The following is a 19,222-nucleotide window of genomic DNA, read 5'->3' as shown; positions in this document are numbered from 1 at the left end:
CATTCCCGAGCCACGCGAGTCTACTTGGGTTTCCCCTTCATATCTCAAATGGACTACAGAACCGGGCCTTAAAGCAAGGAAGAAACTACAGAAAGATGATGCCATTGATCGGGAGAAACACGACAGGGGGTTAAAAAATCGACAATTCTTTACCGGGCCGATTCCGGGCCCGACTGAGACCGAGAATAGGCCTGACGAGAACCCTAGGGCTAAACCTGGTGCTCCTAGCGTGTGGGACCAACTGGGTACTACAAGTGGTGACGTTCCGACACTTGTAGAGAGACTTGGCCCTCGACCAAGCGTAGAAGAGAGATTGGGCCCGCGAGAAGACAACGTGGTCCCCCCGAAGAAACGGGCAAGAATGATGATGGGTGAGACATCGTCTCGTAGTGACGGGACACGCGACCCAACTAAAGATAGGTGGTAGTTACGGCTCTATTATTTAGTATTACTATTATGCTTTTATTTGCTTTCCTGTTAGTTTGATTTGTAATGGGCGTCGCCCGGATTTATCAAAATAAAAGACACGTATTATTTATTACAAATCCTCAGTTTCTGCATTGAACATTTCATTTTTATTGTGGTTGTACCCTTTTCAAGGGTTGCCTACGTATCTGCTTTTCAACAGAATCAAACCGAGGTCGTAGTTCTCTCATAAAACAGTTCAGGCAGTGGCAACAAATGCCAAACTTAAAACTTATTCAAATACATCACAATTCAAGTGTTATTTCATAACTTTGAGAGTGAGGTCTTAAGGATAGTACTTCTTCAACTGATCCAGATTCGTTGGATTCGAGAAATCATTTCCATCCAAATCTGTCAAACGTACCACGCCTCCTGTGAGTATCTTCTTCACGAGATAAGGACCGGCCCAATTAGGCTTAAACTTCCCTCTTGGACCGACTGGTAATAGAGCCCTTACTGATTTGAGAACTAAATCGCCTTCATTAATTCCCCTGGGCTTCACCTTCTTGTTAAAAACCCGCTCTATCCTTTTCTGATAGAGTTGAACATGATACAACGCATTCAAACGATGCTCATCAAGCAACACCAACGAATCATATCTGGCTTGGACCCAATCCGCTTCCGGGACCTGGCTTTCGAGCAAGATGCGTAGGGAGGGTACTTCGATTCGATGGTTGTACTGCTTCCATCCCGTAAACTAGATAGTACGGGGTTGCCCCTGTGGCTGTTCTGATGGATGTTCTATATCCCCACAACGCGAAGGGTATCTTCTCTGGCCACTCCTTGTAATTGTCAGACATCTTTCTCAATATAGTAGCCACCGTTTTGTTAGCGGCTGTCTCAGCTTGAAAGTGAGTTCCATGATCACTGATGAACTCGTGCGGCACTCCGTACCGACAGATGATGTCATTCTGAATAAACTTGGCTACTTGCTTCGCATTTAGCACTTTGTAAGACTTGGCCTTTACCCACTTGGTAAAGTAATCAATAGCGACTAGGATATAACAATGCCCTCCTGTTCCAGAAGGGTTTACTTTTCCGATGATGTCGATTCCCCAGGTTGAGAAAGGCCAAGGTGACGTCATGGTGTATAGCATAGAAGGTGGTACATGTTGAATATTCGCAAATATTTGGCAATTGTGACAATGCCGGACATATCTGCGACAATCTGTTTCCATTGTTGTCCAATAGTATCCTAACCTCATGATCTTCCGAACTAGCATGTGGGAGTTCATATGCGGCCCACATTCCCGTCGTGGACTTCTTCCATGACCTTTTCTGACGTTGTCTTGTCGACGCATCGCAACAGGACACCCTGTGCTGTCTTCTTATTGTTGGGAAATGTGTCCTCAACAATAGTGCGATCACATGATTTAAATATCATTATTAAATCTCATTTTAAGAATACATGTGGGATGTAATATTTTACAGTCAACTGGTCCACACATATCGGTAATGATTGGCTGACTAGAGTTTGACATTACTGTCGTGCGACGGTGGTGATCAGTTGATCCCCTTAGGTCATACCTATAGGGAAATACTCTTAATTGATTATTTAATTAATCGTATACCGATATGAGTTAATTAAATTGCTTAAAATTGACGGATGATTTTGTGAGTATAATTTACGTATCTTATTGTAAATATGATTAAATAAGACACGGTCTAAGTAATCGAATTATTTTATTACTTGGATGAAATTATTGTTTATTATCGTTTAAAGAAACAATTGAAACGGAATGAATAAATTATTATAAATACAGAATGTTGTAGTTTATAATTTGGAAACCATTTTGGTACAAGTAATTACGAATTACTAGTCGATTTTGTATATGACATATTTTATGAGTATGTTGATTTTTAATATGTTAAAAATACATTACAATTTCATATGTCAAGTAACATGTCACATATGTTACAATTGACAAATGACAAAATAAAATGGACCATCCATTTTATTTTGTATGTACCGAAATAATGAAGGAGTTAGTGGAATAAAATTGTGTTAATTGTTTAGTGGTAGACACAATGATAAAAGCTAACTAGTAGGCATGCAAAACCTACCTTTTAGAGAAGAGCAAAAATGAAATGCATTGGGCATTCTACCCAAGGTAATTTCGGCCACTCCACATGAAAAGAGAAGTGAGCTTTTCTCTTTCATTATTCATTCAATCTTCCCATCTAATTTTCTAGTGTAAGAAAATTCATCAAATGCTCTCTACAATCTTATGAGATTTCTAGAGAAATAAATCACAAAATCCCTCTTCTCTCAACCGAAATATGTGAGAGTACAAAAACATTTTGTGTCATATTTTTAAGTAAGACTAATTTTAATACTAGATCATATTATTTTAGTCTTTAAGATGTATTCCTTGGGTATATGCTTTTGGGAGGGATTCTACACTTGAATCCTTGTTCTTCCATTTGGAGAGCTCAAGAACAAGTGAGTAGGAGGACTCACTTGTGCCCATAAATCCGAAATCACAATGTAAGAATATGATTTCTTCTCTTTTATTATATTGTTTGCATGCATAAAATCCGTATTTAATTTTATGACAAATTAATTTAGACATATAAGAGTATGTTTGTATGTATATAGATCTACATTTCTTTCAATCGGTATCAAGAGCCACGGTTGTTTGCATGCAAATTGGTTAAAAGTTTTTCCGAGTTATAAGAATAACAAATAAAACTTGTAAAATTTGTGTTATTATGATATATCACGAAATTATTACATGCATGTTAATATTTCTGGTCCTAAAATGTTTTAGGATATTTTGGTTAATTTTTCGGATTTTTATTGTTCATAATTTACAATAATGGCATTTAAATGTGATTTTATGAGTAAAAATGTCATTTTTGGTCTAAAATTAGCTATACTTCGAATTTTCAGTTGGTTTTTGGATATGTTGTTACATATATTATTTTGAGATAACCTGTAAATTTTCATAATTTTTGGACTTGTTATGCTCAAAAAATGAATTTTTCATTATTAAATTCGGATTTAGGTGAAAAATAGGTTAATATGAGTTAAATTTCGAATCTGGTCATAGAAAATTAATATGTTGTCACATGCAATTTTACAAGATGTGTGTAAAATAATTGGCTATAAAGAAGTCTTTTTGCATGATTTATGGATTTTTGAAGAAAAATAGCATAAATAGTGACATTATTAGTTGAAAAGTAATAAAACATAATCTATGACTTAAGAAAAACGTCTAATGTTGCATTTTATTATATTTTTCAGATCTAAAAATGAAAAGTTAGTGAAAATAATTTTTCCATGTTTTTATGATTATTTTATTAAAAATACGATAAACCGCAACATTGTTTTTCCGGTAAAAATTTCGAAATTTTTAACCTAAGATTTTGAACATTATGAGTGTCATGGAATTTTTCCAGAATGTTCATGAATTTAAATTTCAAATTTTGAATTTATTTGAAATTTTGTGATTTATTTGAAGTTTAATAGCTTATTTTGTAATTTTGGTCCATTTATGAACAATTTTATAAGATATGGGTTAATTATGGTCAAATTATTAGTGAAGACTATATTTTGAGTCCTAAGAGGTTAGGGTAATTAACTTATGCATAAATATGAGTTTATGCATTTTTGTGATTATAAAATGTTGAAATCACGCAAATCCGTAAAAACCGAGTAATATACGATATTGGCTAATTAAAGGCGATTTAGCATAAAAATTGAGCATGTTCATACATATTATAATGCTGCATTTTTCTTTATGATTGTCATAATTTTAATTTATGTAATTTTGAATTATGTAATTTTACTTAGTATGGCCTTAGATTTTAATTGGTATTTCCCGAAATGTATGGGAATATCGATTCGGTTGTAATTTTTATTGTGATCTCGTATCACCGTTTTGTAATTTAATAGATTTATTTTATTTTAGTTACAAATGTATAATAGGAAATTATGTAATTTATTATGTAATTTTATTCATTCCGGAGTTCCCAAAGACGGATTTCTTCAAGAATGGCGATACATAAAGACGGTGTTACCTCGAGATGCGTGAAACAACCGAAGTTCAAGGGACCAATGGAGTTGGTTTCCGAATATGTAATAGATAAATAGTTTTCTATTTTAGGAAAGGCCATACTAGGATTTATTTATCTTTATGCTTGCATTTTATTTTATGTCACATGCATCGCTAAATCGCCATAACTAAAACATGCATTTTTATCTTATCGAGTTTATCGACCGTGTCAATTCAAATTATCGTAGTTCACCGCTTTAGTTCACTTAAAACGTGATAGATAATAAATTGACATGACCTCTCGCTAAAACAATTAATTGAGACATAGCCTTACCAAATAGTAGAAACCATGAAAACCTATTTCGCGAGGGAGTGCACTCGGCTACCCCGGGGTACAAACCTTGTTACGTAGGGGAAGTGGGTGATGAATGTTAATCCACCGAATTCATGTTGATAAGGGATGTATCGGCTACCCCGTGCCCAAGTTAATGTGGGTTTGGATAATGGACACATTTGTTCGAAATTTGGATTGAACTCAACAAAAGTAATTGATGAGGGTTGTATCGGCTACCCCGTGCCCTTGTTGATGTGTTTTGGGCTATAGATAAACATTAGAGTAATTTTATCGACCAAGAGTTCTAAAAGTAGAATCGATTAAAAGGTTAATCCACCGAGTTATATTAATGAAGGTTGCATCGGCTACCCCGTGCCTAAGTTGATATGAATTTGGGTCTTGGAATCATTTATCATAGTTGGGTAGAGGTCACTATGTAAATGCTATACTTGTTCACAAGTATTTATAAAACGATGAATGTTAAGTTTTCCATTATTCCGTTATAATATTGTTCTATTTCTTTACCACAATTCATATACGATATCATTTCGATTTTGATTCAAATCTCCATTAAAACATCGTAACTAAAGACAAATATGAGTTTGCTTCTAAAACCTCAAATGAACCATTGCTAAGGATCTCTTAAAGAGTATAGATTAAAGTTATTCATTATCAAACAGGTTTTTGATTCTTGACTAACACATCTACTTACAATGGATTGTTTTTCATATACTTAAATGAATTAAGTACCTTGAAAAGATAAAATTGTTTTGGTGATTAGATTTTTCGTAATTCGTAATTGACCAAAATAACGCAACCACTTCGATGAAAGTTTTAAGACTAAAACGAACAAATGAAGAGTAATCTTCATGAAATTCAATTTTGCTTCTCAAAGCAAAGACTCATTGAAATAAGTGGGAGCATTCTCTTAAACCGTTAAGATGAGGACGAGGTTCAAGAAGTAAAGATTATAATGGAATTGATACAAGGTTATGTCAAAGGTAAAGTTGTTGAGAATAACGATACTAAACCTATCAATCCTGACCGATAAAGTTTCCGTTGTCTTAAATGTTAGACACGAGAAAGGAAACTACCCCAAATTATTGAAGAATCAAGAAGTTAGTTGTGGGACATCTAATGGGACCTTCTTCTTTAAATGTTTATTTGATTAAACATAAATTTTGCTAGTACTACTTCGTTAATATTAGAAACCAATGGAGGTTTTCATCATTGTACTTGATACATAGGATGATTAGAATATGACGACTAGCAACAATAATGTCGAGAGATAGAGTAATTGTGTACTCAATCTAGTTTTTGGATTTAAAGTTGTACTTAATTATGACTATTAAGTGCATAAACTCTAAATAAGAATATAAACTTGTTAAGATACAAAAGAGGTTTCACTTTTGTGACCCTTTACACCACAATTTGATATATGGCTAGCCCATTATCAAAGTGATTATATTCTAAACCAAACTAGAATGATATATCATGAAGATGATGCAAGACTCAAATTGGTAACCCAAGATTAAACCTTAAATTTTGGAATGATGAACGCAAAGAGTTATCAAGTACTCTTGAAACCATTAGATTGTTAATGGTATATGCGTATCTTGTATTCAAAGCAAGATGTCTCGTGCCTTTTGGTTGAAAAGGAGATCGAGGTTTTAAATCATTGATCCAAAATAGGTTGATCATTTTCTTTTACCAACGATTTAGGTTGACGCTAATGTGTTCACTTAATAAGGTAAATAGAGAAATCTTTGAAGAATTTCAAAGAATTCAAGGAATCACGATTTAAGTCGTGATGGGATTATCAAAGTGAAGACTTTGATATAAGCCAAAGGAAATGTGATATAGTATCACAAGTTAATCTCTCTTAGCATGCATTATGGAATAATGTGTGGTTAGCTAAGAAATCAAACGCTATTCGATATGGTTTGGATTTCAATCAAGTTACTTTGAGTTACTTGATCATTTTGGGGATTTTTGTCTAAATTATTTTTCCACTAAATCGAATCATATGAGATATGAAATGGTAAAGGTACCATGTTTGTAAGTTTTTCACAAGAAACAAATGCTCATTTTCCCCTTGCAATTATCACGAGCACGACGGGTTTGCGGCTCATGAAGCTGTCTTTCTAAAATACAGGTTTATTTCTAGAAGACAGAGTGGGAGAAATTATTCAAGAGCCACAAAAAATGTTATGTCGCAAGAAACTGGTCTTTCTTGGCTACATGAGACGTTTTGTGTAAGACGTTGTTTCTTCAAAACCTAGGAGGTTAAATTCGTCACTTGTTAAAAATGATGAATTCATGCTACTTTTAAGAAAGTAAAGAGCTTATAACTTACAAAAGAAATTATTCGATTCAAGTTGATTACTTCTAGAAAGTAATAAACATATGACTTACATAAGAGTGTTTAAGTCACAACTCAATACAAGGCTTAGAGCCATGAAAATCCGAATCAAAAGGGCTTGATTAGTGACAAAGTGTTTTGCACTAATAAAGAGATATTTCAAAGCAAATTGGTTGCAAAGGGTTTTGCACTAATTGAAATGATTAAGTCTATTTGGATCTTTTTAGGGATTGTGTTTCATTATGAAGTTATGAAATACATAGCGAGTGAATCTAAAACCCACTTCTTCAATAGAAGGAATGTATTCAATACATGTCTTGAGTTTTGAAGATTCTTGCAATCCTAAGATAATGTGAAACTTAAGAGAGGGTCTTAAGTAGGACATCAATGAGTTGGAATCAACATTTTGGATCATGTGATAAAACATTTCTCGATAAGTCAAGAAGTTGTGTTTATACATGGAGTTTAGTGGGAGTTACGAAAATTTTAATTAGTCCGATATGTGGATGACATATTGATCATTGAGAATGATTTAAGACTTTTGGAGTATTATAATACATCTTGAATATCCGGATTTATGAGGATAAATCCACATGATATTAGCGTCAGTAAGAAATCTTATGTTGATAAGATTCATGACTAGTTCAATTAAATTGAACGTATTTGATTGATTCCATTTGCTTCCGCTGCCGGATCAATTAAATGAGTAATGATGTATAGCACTTCATATACTTTGAGTATGATGAATTGTTTCAAAATCGAATTTAAGTAATCTTTACCAAGTAAGTCATAAAGATTACCCTTAAGTGCTTGCAGAAGTATTAAGGAAGTAAAGCAAAGTGTTTATGATGCAATTTTGTGTAAGGGTGTTACACAAGTGACAATTGACAATTGAGGTTGCGCATGGTTTCCGACAAAACCATAATCAAAACACATTAGGATGGTTAAGATACCATTATGGCTATGTTAATTAAGAAGTAGATTTTCTAGAATCGTTCTAGGCAATAAAGAACAATGAGAGATATTTATAACGGAAATCGAGTACACTTGCAATCATGAGATGTGCAAGAGGATGAGTCCCGCACACTGAGAAAACAGTGGGAGCTATTCTTAGACTAAGAGGGCCTATGTCTTGATTGGATCTCGACACGTACTCAGAAAGTTTTGTAATGCAAATGTATACATTACAAAGGAAAATGAATATGTAGTAAGGTTGAGTAAGGTACAAGAAGTTGATAAAACCTACTAACCAAAGCCTTCTCAAAGGCTAAACATGATGAGTCATGTCATTTCAATTGAATTGAAATGAACAACTACATACAAGATCAAATTAGATTATAGAATATGAAATAGTAATCAGGCATTTACTATTCATATGTGATAATCGCATTTGTCGTTCGAGTTTTTCTTTAAAGACTCCTTTTATACTTTGTTACATCCAAACGAGTTGTAGTGACAATTGAACCCCGTTAAAGTGAACACGGATTAACATTGTATTCGCCCATAGTCACTTGTATGAGGTGACGTCTCGAAGTGACTAGAGTGTGATGCGATTGATGGCAAGTTCAAGTGCCATAGAGTCATGTGAGATGACTAGTCGATCACATAGGCAGACTGTTAGGAACGTTTTGTCGGGCCTAATGACCGCTTATAGAGTTCTGGCAAATTTATATAGCCTGGTCGTGGCGAGAGCTGCTATAGTATTCAAATGAGTCGATTCTTTTGACTAAAGACTATTCTCCTAAGATGGCTCAGTTTCAGATTAACTTTGATTTGTGTTACTACGACCTTCGTAAATGGGGTCAAATGGGCATATTTTGGGTTATGATGGTTGTGGCTAGTCGAAGGGAATGAGTGCGATAGGAATTGTCCATCCCCTTGTCAGGGTTAAAACAATATCTCAGGGCCACTCGAGGAGTAATGAACTGGAAATGCGTGGCCACGCTCGGAAGGTATCCAGAGTGGATAAATCCGGTCAATCAGTTATTCTCCAGATCGAGGAAACCACTCTCGATATGATCACTTGCAAGTACGACCTGAAAGACACCTTGCATTGAGTGGGAGATAGTAATAGGACAAGAGAATTGGTGACGCACACTTGTCGAGGACAAGTGGGAGATTGTTGGGAAATGTGTCCTCAACAATAGTGCGATCACATGATTTAAATATCATTATTAAATCTCATTTTAAGAATACATGTGGGATGTAATATTTTCTGATCAACTGGTCCACACATATCGGTAATGATTGGCTGACTAGAGTTTGACATTACTGTCGTGCGACGGTGGTGATCAGTTGATCCCCTTAGGTCATACCTATAGGGAAATACTCTTAATTGATTATTTAATTAATCGTATACCGATATGAGTTAATTAAATTGCTTAAAATTGACGGATGATTTTGTGAGTATAATTTACGTATCTTATTGTAAATATGATTAAATAAGACACGGTCTAAGTAATCGAATTATTTTATTACTTGGATGAAATTATTGTTTATTATCGTTTAAAGAAACAATTGAAACGGAATGAATAAATTATTATAAATACAGAATGTTGTAGTTTATAATTTGGAAACCATTTTGGTACAAGTAATTACGAATTACTAGTCGATTTTGTATATGACATATTTTATGAGTATGTTGATTTTTAATATGTTAAAAATACATTACAATTTCATATGTCAAGTAACATGTCACATATGTTACAATTGACAAATGACAAAATAAAATGGACCATCCATTTTATTTTGTATGTACCGAAATAATGAAGGAGTTAGTGGAATAAAATTGTGTTAATTGTTTAGTGGTAGACACAATGATAAAAGCTAACTAGTAGGCATGCAAAACCTACCTTTTAGAGAAGAGCAAAAATGAAATGCATTGGGCATTCTACCCAAGGTAATTTCGGCCACTCCACATGAAAAGAGAAGTGAGCTTTTCTCTTTCATTATTCATTCAATCTTCCCATCTAATTTTCTAGTGTAAGAAAATTCATCAAATGCTCTCTACAATCTTATGAGATTTCTAGAGAAATAAATCACAAAATCCCTCTTCTCTCAACCGAAATATGTGAGAGTACAAAAACATTTTGTGTCATATTTTTAAGTAAGACTAATTTTAATACTAGATCATATTATTTTAGTCTTTAAGATGTATTCCTTGGGTATATGCTTTTGGGAGGGATTCTACACTTGAATCCTTGTTCTTCCATTTGGAGAGCTCAAGAACAAGTGAGTAGGAGGACTCACTTGTGCCCATAAATCCGAAATCACAATGTAAGAATATGATTTCTTCTCTTTTATTATATTGTTTGCATGCATAAAATCCGTATTTAATTTTATGACAAATTAATTTAGACATATAAGAGTATGTTTGTATGTATATAGATCTACATTTCTTTCACTTATACAATTGTCCATCGTTAGTTTTAACGAATTGGGCGGATAACATTCGCAATGCACGCTTTCCACGTGTATCGAGGTCTGCAGGGTATTCTCCTGCTTCTTTGAATCTCACAATGGATGCATACCAAGGTTCGGCTTCGCTTTCCTCTCCATCATCGACAGCATTTATATAAGCTGGTGAAGACCTTCGTTCGACACACAATGGCATGCTATCCATATGATCAGGGATGTTTATCAACGCCGCCGTTTTGACAATAGTGTCGTCGAATCGATTTTCCTCCCTTGGGAGGTACACGTATCGCACCTCTTCGAAGAGTTTTTCTAGCTCTTCTATCTTAGCCTGGTAGGGTGCCAGGCTGCTACTTTTGATCTTCCATGACCCCGTCACTTGATTGATGACCAAGGAGGAATCCCCGTGTACTGACACGGCTATCGCAACCCTATCAAAGATAAAACCTAACGGTCTCAACTAAAATGTAGCAGAGGCAGTCGAGTATCGAATCCACAGGGAGGTAATGCAACTATAGCTGTCTATTTCTAATCCTATGGTAACAATTGGGGGTTATTTGAAATTGGATCTAAACTACGAAGTCTGAAAGGAAGAGAAATAAGGCAACGAGTAAACAAGCAATAAAATATGATTAAACTATCAAGAAGAAAGGGACATGTCGGGATTTCGGTTCACTACGGTAGTCCAATAACTCAGCAGCAAATGACTCAGACGAACTAACGTGAGACGGATGTTAAAAGGTCCTTTCGGTCCACTTTCTATCCTAAAATACCACTAACTTAACTTTCGTCCTCATTAGGGTAGTCTACTGTTTATAGCAGGCCTATTTAGTCCAATCTTTCGATCCAGGATTAATTTTAGCCAGTTTAATGGGTGACATAGAAGCGTGCACTCAACTAGGTCGGGAATTACAGTTAAATTGCTATAGTGACAGAGTCTCTTAATCAGTTCATCTAATTCATTCACTACATCGTCATTTTCCTACCGCAGATTCCCTAATCCCAACATGAAGGGGTTTAGCTACTCATATTCGTAATTAAACTAACAGCAATTAAATTCCCAGCAGAAGACATAATGAAATAACAATAAATTGCAATAAAGGTAATTAGGGCAAAGGAGAATGATAACACAAACAAGAAATTAAAGCAACAAATGATTATTATTAATAAAGAGAGAGGAAAGGATTACAATCTGAGCGAATCCGGCGTAAAGAACAAATCGAATCCGAGCAAACAATAATAACCCAAGGCAAGCAAGCAACAAAGTGAAAAGAAAAAGTAACGTGCTAAAGTTTCGTAGTTTTTCTAGTATGGAAGATCAGATCATATTAACCTAATTAACTTAGGTTTAAATAGAAAAAGAATTAAGGTTTACGGAAATAAACAACACACGGACTAATTAAAAGCCCATGCCCGTGAAAACCTCTCGATCGAGTGGATTAAACCACTCGATCGACCAACATCTCAAATAGAAGTTACTCGATCGACCAACGGGTTACTCGATCGAGGACTTGTCTCGGTGCGGCTTACTCGATCGATCGAGGGACGGCTCGATCGAGCATCAGGGGGGCTAGAAACCACTCGATCGACCATAAATCCCCTCGATCGACTGATTTTGTCTTCAATCCAGCTCACGTCTTCACCCAAGTGTCTCGTAATGCGTGCCACGACGCTTCCAAATGCATCATCTCACTCTGGGACAATCCCGTCTCCTCTAAATGCATGCAAAAAGGACAAAAAGGAGTATGGTTCCACTACTTTCGCGATCATTCCTACAAAAAGGACAAAAATACACCAAAGTAGCCAATTCGGGGCAAAATACCATAAAAACAGTATAGAAATGCATAGAAATACGTGCTGAAATAGGCTAAAAAGACTATACATTAGGCACGTATCAAATCTCCCCAAACCAAACCTTTACTCGCCCTCGAGTAAACTCAAAACTAAACTAATGGAACGGAAATGATAACTCAGAGCTAGCTTAACTTGTCTACTTGAACCAATTTAATGCAACAAAAATCAACAGTTGAAGCCTAGCAGTCAATACGCAAACGAATTATAAGCTGTTCAGAAACAAAGCTGACCTATCGACCTTGCAAGACCAACAAAACTGGACTCTCACGTGGTCACTCTTCTCTCATGAAGCAAAGGGCAAAGGTTATATGTAAAAGAGGGAAGAAAGGACAGTCACTCACCTAACTGCGACCTACATAACATGCATGCAACAAAAATGAAAGACAATTCAAGTACTAATGCACAAATTCCAATCGATAATGTCCGTAACAGCCGAGGGTTGCAAATAATATGGGAATAGTGAGGTTCAGGTGAGAAAAGGCAAAACAAGTTATGGGAATGTGGAGGTAAGAGCGTCAAGCTAGTTCCTAACAGGACCATAATGAAACCATCCGGATCTCAACTGACTGAAAAACTAAGTACTAGTGCCCTTCACTTGGCACAAAACTCACTAGACTCAAAGCACAATCTCCTCAAAAAAATATGGGATAGAACGGAGGAGTCAGACGGTCACAAACTTCCCTTTTAAAGATACCGTCTGAAACAACTAACTGAAACAAACAACCCTTTTCGATTGTACATCTTCGAACATCTTCTCAACTCTGACAAGAGGGTACAACTATTTTCACAATTTTTCTTTCTTTCTTTTTCGTTTGAGCTATTTTTTTTCTTTTTTTTTTTCTGTATTCTTTTTTTTTTTTCTTTTCTTTCTTTCACGTTTTCTTCTTTTTTTTTTTTCAATACTTACTTTTTCTTCTTTTTCCTCCTTCCTTAATACAAACACCAACTCCAAACAAGAATTACGGACCAAACTCCAATGGAAAACATACCACAAAAGAACATACTAACTAGCTTGACTAGGCAGGCTCAGTTTGGGATGTAGCTAATGGGTCAAAAGGGCAAGTTTTGGCTAATGTGGAGCTAAATGGGTGAGAGATATAAAGAAAGGGGAATTTGCAAGACCCTCCCTGCATGTGACACCAACCACAAACCCGAATATGTGCATTTGACGAGAAATTGAATGTCATAAATGTGCAAATGAGACGAACATGTTATGCAAGGAGTACTACTCAAAATTCCTAATGAACTGGTCATGAATGTCACCAGTTATGGGCTCTAAATCTCAGAATTTTTAAGTAGTTTGCCAATTTATAGGTCAAGTCTAAACAGTCAGCTTATATTTGAACAGAAATTCGTAGATCATGCGTATGACAAGGCAAAAAACTATCGATAAAAGTGCAAGGCTCAAGTAAAATGACAGGTTATAGTGCAATTTCATCACGGGAATCTACCGTTCCGACTCAACCTATATGCAAAAGTAAACGTGAAATGTTTTTGAATTTTTGAAATTTTCCAATTTTTTGGATTTTTTTTTTTTTTGATTTTTTTATTGAAAATAAACAACAATGCAAGCGAGAAATTAAACGTGAATGCAAAACAAATGCAGATGCAGAATCAAAAGGATGCAATACCCTCCCCAAACCAAAACGGACAACGCCCTCGTTGTCCTCCAGCATACACCAGCAGAAATATGGGGGATGGGAGTATACAACCAGCAAAATAAAAATAAAGGAGACAAAGTAAAAAGAGTAAGAGGACATACAAAACACGAACTTCCCCAAACCAGCCAGAAAACTGGGGAAGTGAGTAGACCAGTAGCTACTCGTCGTCGGCACCACCGTCTCCCAGGTACTCCGACTCAACAAAACGGTCTCCCCAAACCAGCAACAAACAAGGGGGACCTCTAATCGTCATCTCCAGCCACCTCCTCTGCAGTCGGTGTAAACGGAGGGTCACTCGCCTCCTCTCTGGCAGCTCGCTGTGCCACCTGCTCAGCCCGTAACCGCACCTCTCGTGCTACCGGTGTCTCCTCCACCTCCTCCTCCGAGTCAGAAGGTAGTGGAGGGTACCCGTCCGCTGGGTATCGGTAGAAGGAGGGATGCGGCCACCCCTCTGGAATCGGTCGCCGGGCTCGGATATGGAACTCGTAGAGCGGGAATACAGCCAAGGCCATATCCCGTCTCATCTCAGTAAGGTACCTGCACATATCCAGAAGCAAGGCATCACGACGCCCTTGGTCCATGACCTCGGGTGCCCCTAAAACAGAAGGGCAAACAAAATTGGCCGGCAAGGCCGAACCAGAAGGAGGAGGGGTAAATGGGGGTGCAGGCGTGGGAGTCTGTGTGGGCCCAGCCTGGGCCTGAGTCTGAGCCTGAGAGCTGGAAGTCGCTCCGGCCTCCCGCTTCCTCTTCCTAGAAGAAGAAGAAGGGGTGAAGGTGAGGTGGTAAGTGGGTGGAGGTGGCCTCGCTCCCTCAGCAGCAGACGGGAGCGGTAAGAGTGGAGGAAGGGTAGGGCACGGCAAGGTAACAGACGTGGAATCACAAATCTTCCACGTCCTCGCGCCCTTCACCTTCGGGAACCAGGCGAAGTCAGCCATGGCAGCCAAGTTAAGGTAAGCCTGCCTATCGGGGGCAGTAAGTCCCGGCTCGGTGGGGTAAAGGTGGCGGGCAATCCTAGTCACTAGCCCGCCGCAGACAACAGCGGTCTTGACCCGAGTCCCAATTCCGTTCCAATGCTGAGCTACCAAATAAGCAATGTTTAGAACAAACGGGGTACCGTAGTCAATGTTGAGGTACCCCGCGAGAATTGCTAGCTCAGTGTTGGTCACGTTATTGGGCTCAGGTCGCCCAAAGATGGTCTCTCCTATCAGACGCAAGTAGTAACGGGTAGCAGGTAAGTGAACGTGAGCTCCCTTCCGTGCGGGGAAGGGAGTGTGAGAAAGTGCAGCCCAGAGTGGCTGAAGGAAATCCCGAGGTGGGTCGGTAGGACCGTCAATAACGAGGCCTAGAACCTCCCCAAACCTGGCAAAAGTCCAGTGGTGCGACTCATTGCGGAGTCGAAAGTGAATGCAAGGACTAGAGGGGTTGGCATCGTAAGAGTCGGTGTCAAAAGAGTAGGAGCTGAAAAACTCGTAAGTAGGGATACGAATAGTAGCTTCCTGCAAGGTAATCAGACCCGACATACCCGTCCCGTTCAACAAACTACAGACCTCCTCATAAATTCCTAAGGTCTCTAGGTCAGTCCGCGCAAGGAAACGGGTGGAGGAGAGAGGGCAACGAATTAAAGCGGCTAACCGAGTCCGGTGAGCCGTGGAAACAAAACGTACCGTTGGCATCCCTGGTAGAGGGGTAAGAGCTCCCTCTCCCGTAACAACAGCCCCAGTAGGGCTGGAAGTAATGGCTAGCTGACTAGCCTGATGATGTGGCCTGGGTGGCAGCATACCAGGCGCCGGAAAACGGGGAATGAATCCTCTTTCCAGCATAGTGAGGGGCCTGGCAGGGGTAGAAGTAACAGCTGAGGCCGCGGTGGTCACTAAGGTGGAGCCAGTGGCAATAGCAGGGGCCACTCACTCGCTCGTGGATGGACTGGAAGCGGTACTAGTAGAAGGTAAGGAACTGGCGTCCATCCTGCAACATGATAAAAGGCATGATAAGGAAACAGCTGCTAACCGTGGTTAAAACAACACGTTAACCAACATGTGACAGCACATAAAAGCCCTATCAGTCGAAAAATTCGACTTCCAGCAGATAAAATCCAACAATCCTCAACAATTTCGAAAGGCAGCACGTGAGTGGTGGTAATATGATCACGTAATGACTGCTAAAGGGGGCTAACACAGCAGGAAAACCACATATGGAGGCATGTAAGACTCCTAGCAATCGAAGATTCTGACTCACAGTACAAGATTTCCCAGTAATTCACATCATGTAATGGCGATAGGGGACGGTAAAAAGCAGTTAACAACAGCACTAAGTAAGAGAGAACTGAGGTTAAACAAAGCAAGGCAACAAAAAGACCGTCTGACAGCCGAAAAATCGACTTAGAAGCCCTAATCGCGGAAATCTCGCGCAAATTTCGAATTAAACAAGCAAAAGCAGTGAGGGATTGGGATAAGGTCATCAAGCAAGCTAATTAAGGGTATATAAACACAATTAAATCGAAAAAATTCGACTAGACATGGATTTTTCGAACCCTAATTCAAAATCACCTCAAGAAATTCGAATTAATCGAAGAGAAAATGCAAAGAGTGTGAATGAAACACTTACTTGATGATAATGATCCTACAATAGCAATTAAACTTCAAATAAACAAGCAACAAAGGCGGATTTTAGTCGAGAAAAAAAAACCCGCAAACCCTAATTCCCCTTAAATACCGAGAAAACGAGCACAAATAAGAGGGAAAACAAGGGGCTTTTGAAGATTAATATGCAAGGAAGGGATTGTAGGTGGCGGATTTGGTGATTTGGGCAAGAAAATGGGGATTGAGGGGAATGGAAATCGCAATTAGGGAAGGGGTTTAGACGGAATTAGGGATAAAATGAAAATGAAATAGGGAATAAAGAGTTTTAAGAAAGAAAACTCCCGTGTCCACTGTTCATTTCACTCGATCGAGTGGTTTTTAATCACTCGATCGAGGACCTTTGATGTCCCCGTTACTCGATCGAGTAAACATCCCCTCGATCGACCTGTTCCTCCTTGGCTTTTCTCGATCGAGTAAACAAACTACTCGATCGACCATAATTTCCCTTGATCGAGTACAAAGAGTACTCGATCGAGAGCTTTCCTCTTCAAGGCTCTTAAATTTTCGTCTTTTCCTCCTTGAATTGCGTGAAGCTTCCCCAAACCTGCATAAAACACGTCCAAACACATCCCAAAATACCAAATACGCAGAAAACACAGTCTATAGTCTTAGTCTATGCTAAAAATTGTCTAAACTAATTGTCCTAATTAAAACGTAATAAAGCTAATTCAAAAGAAATTCAAACGAATTGTCTATTACAATTTGTTACACGGGGCATTTCCCCGTTTAATTCTCATCAACTTTCAGTAGCCCCTTCGTGGGCTTCTGACTGGAGGACGTCACCTCAGCGATACTGACCGACCTCCTTAATTTCCATGAGCTTGAATCACTATTTGCAACAGTAGGAGGAATGTAGTTCCAATCCACGTAGGTTCGAACTTTCTTCGTTCTCGCTCCTCTGTCATCTTCTTTGGCATCCTTGGCTCCAGTTTGATTGATAACAGTTGCATAACGTCCCTTGACAGCCCCATCCTTGCTTTCATCTGTACCTGTAGTAAGGAAAACAGACGAACTTTCCTTCTTTTTGCTCTCAATCTGAGGCGGAGGGTTAACAATAACAGCAATATTCTCCAAATTTTCATCTGGAGTGTCAATAATAGGAACAATAGAAGAGAGAGCATTGCAAGGCTGAGCTTGCATGGGAGCTCTCCGGAACTTGGACTGATGAAAAATCAGCTCCTCATCCCCTACCTGAAAGGTCAAAGTCTTCCCACTGACGTCTATTACTGCACGGGCAGTGGATAGAAATGGTCTCCCTAGAATAATAGGGGTGTGTGCATCTTCGGGGATATCTAAGACAACAAAATCGACGGGAATAAAGAACTTCCCGATCTGAACAGGGTACGTCTTCTACGATACCTAATGGCCGTGATAGACTACGGTCAGCCATCTGGACAGTCATATTGGTGCAACTCAGCTTTGTCAAACCAAGTCTCTTAGCCAGAGACAAAGGTAAGACACTTACACTAGCGCCTAAATCGCATAGCGCGTTATCAATCAACTGCATACCGATGTGACAAGGGATCGAAAAAGCGCCTGTCCGATTGCTTAGGGGTAACTTATTTTGAAATAGGTGACCCTACCTCGATCAAAGCTACGATCTCATTGTCGTTAACGGTCCTCTTACGTGCTAAAATTTCTTTCATAAACTTTAAATAAGAGGGTACCTTAGTCGCAATTCGATGAACGACACGGAGACTTCAAGCTCTTCAACGAGTTCAACAAATTTGCCAAACTGTTGATTAACTTTGGTATTCTGCAGCCGCCTCGGGAAGGGAACCGTGATTGGTATCTCGAGCCCCTTGTTCCTCGCTTCCAATGTATCTTCTGGAGCAAGTTCAGTATCCTTTGGACGCTTCTTACCTCTTGAACGAGGTCTTTCCGGTGATTTCTCGCTTAAACGAGCACTAGCAGGCTCTCGAATAAGCTTCCCGTCATTAATATCACTCGATCGAGAAATATGCTCACTCGATCGAGCAGTTTCTTCATCAACGTCAGTCGATCGAGTAACATTTCCACTCGATCGATCAACCTCAGCTTCCTGTTCACTCGATCGAGCAGAAAGACTACTCGATCGAGGGCTTTCTTCACCATTTTTACTCGATCGAACTCCAGTCTTCAGTCGATCGAGTAATTCCTTTGTCGTGAGCCCTTTTTTCTTGGAGAAATCTTGTTCATCATCGTTATGGCTTCCCTAGGGTCTCGATTTCTTCACTTCACGGTCCCTCATAAGAAAGACCGCTTCTCAATTCTATCGGGTTTACCGTCTCATGTGGGTTCTTCTCATTTTGAGTCGGTAATTGACCCGGCTTTCTCGAGGATTGATTTGCAGCAAGTTGGGCAACTTGAGTCTCAAGTGCCTTATGTGACGCGATTTGCTGTTGATTTTGTTGATCATTCAGCTGCAATTGCTTCGATATAGCTTGCATCATAGTCTTTAACTCGCTCAATTCACTCACCCCGCTAGATGACGAAGTACCATGGTTAGGAGGATT

The 19,222-nt window shown here is 38.6% G+C and overlaps 1 protein-coding gene across 1 annotated transcript; it reads right to left on the bottom strand.

Annotated features, from left to right (window-relative positions):
• Positions 1-751: 751 nt before the first annotated feature.
• Positions 752-1,713, bottom strand: LOC141601874 (uncharacterized). The gene is made up of 3 exons (XM_074422181.1): positions 1,575-1,713; positions 1,146-1,459; positions 752-997 (listed from the first exon to the last, which is right to left on the bottom strand). Exons 1-3 carry the CDS (start codon positions 1,711-1,713, stop codon positions 752-754), a joined length of 699 nt encoding a protein of 232 aa, XP_074278282.1.
• Between the last annotated feature and the right edge of the window lie 17,509 nt (positions 1,714-19,222).

Source organism: Silene latifolia, chromosome 9, assembly GCF_048544455.1.
Source record: "Silene latifolia isolate original U9 population chromosome 9, ASM4854445v1, whole genome shotgun sequence".
Taxonomy (NCBI): Eukaryota; Viridiplantae; Streptophyta; class Magnoliopsida; order Caryophyllales; family Caryophyllaceae; genus Silene; species Silene latifolia.
This window is presented reverse-complemented; position numbering and strand designations above follow the sequence as displayed.

Coding starts and splice junctions, on each gene's coding strand:
- LOC141601874 (XM_074422181.1), bottom strand. CDS start 1,713: ATGTGGGCCGCATATGAACTCCCACATGCTAGTTCGGAAGATCATGAG. Junction 1,460..1,574: donor TATTTGCGAATATTCAACAT/GTACCACCTTCT, acceptor GTTATATCCTAG/TCGCTATTGATTACTTTACC. Junction 998..1,145: donor TAGTTTACGGGATGGAAGCA/GTACAACCATCG, acceptor CAACTCTATCAG/AAAAGGATAGAGCGGGTTTT.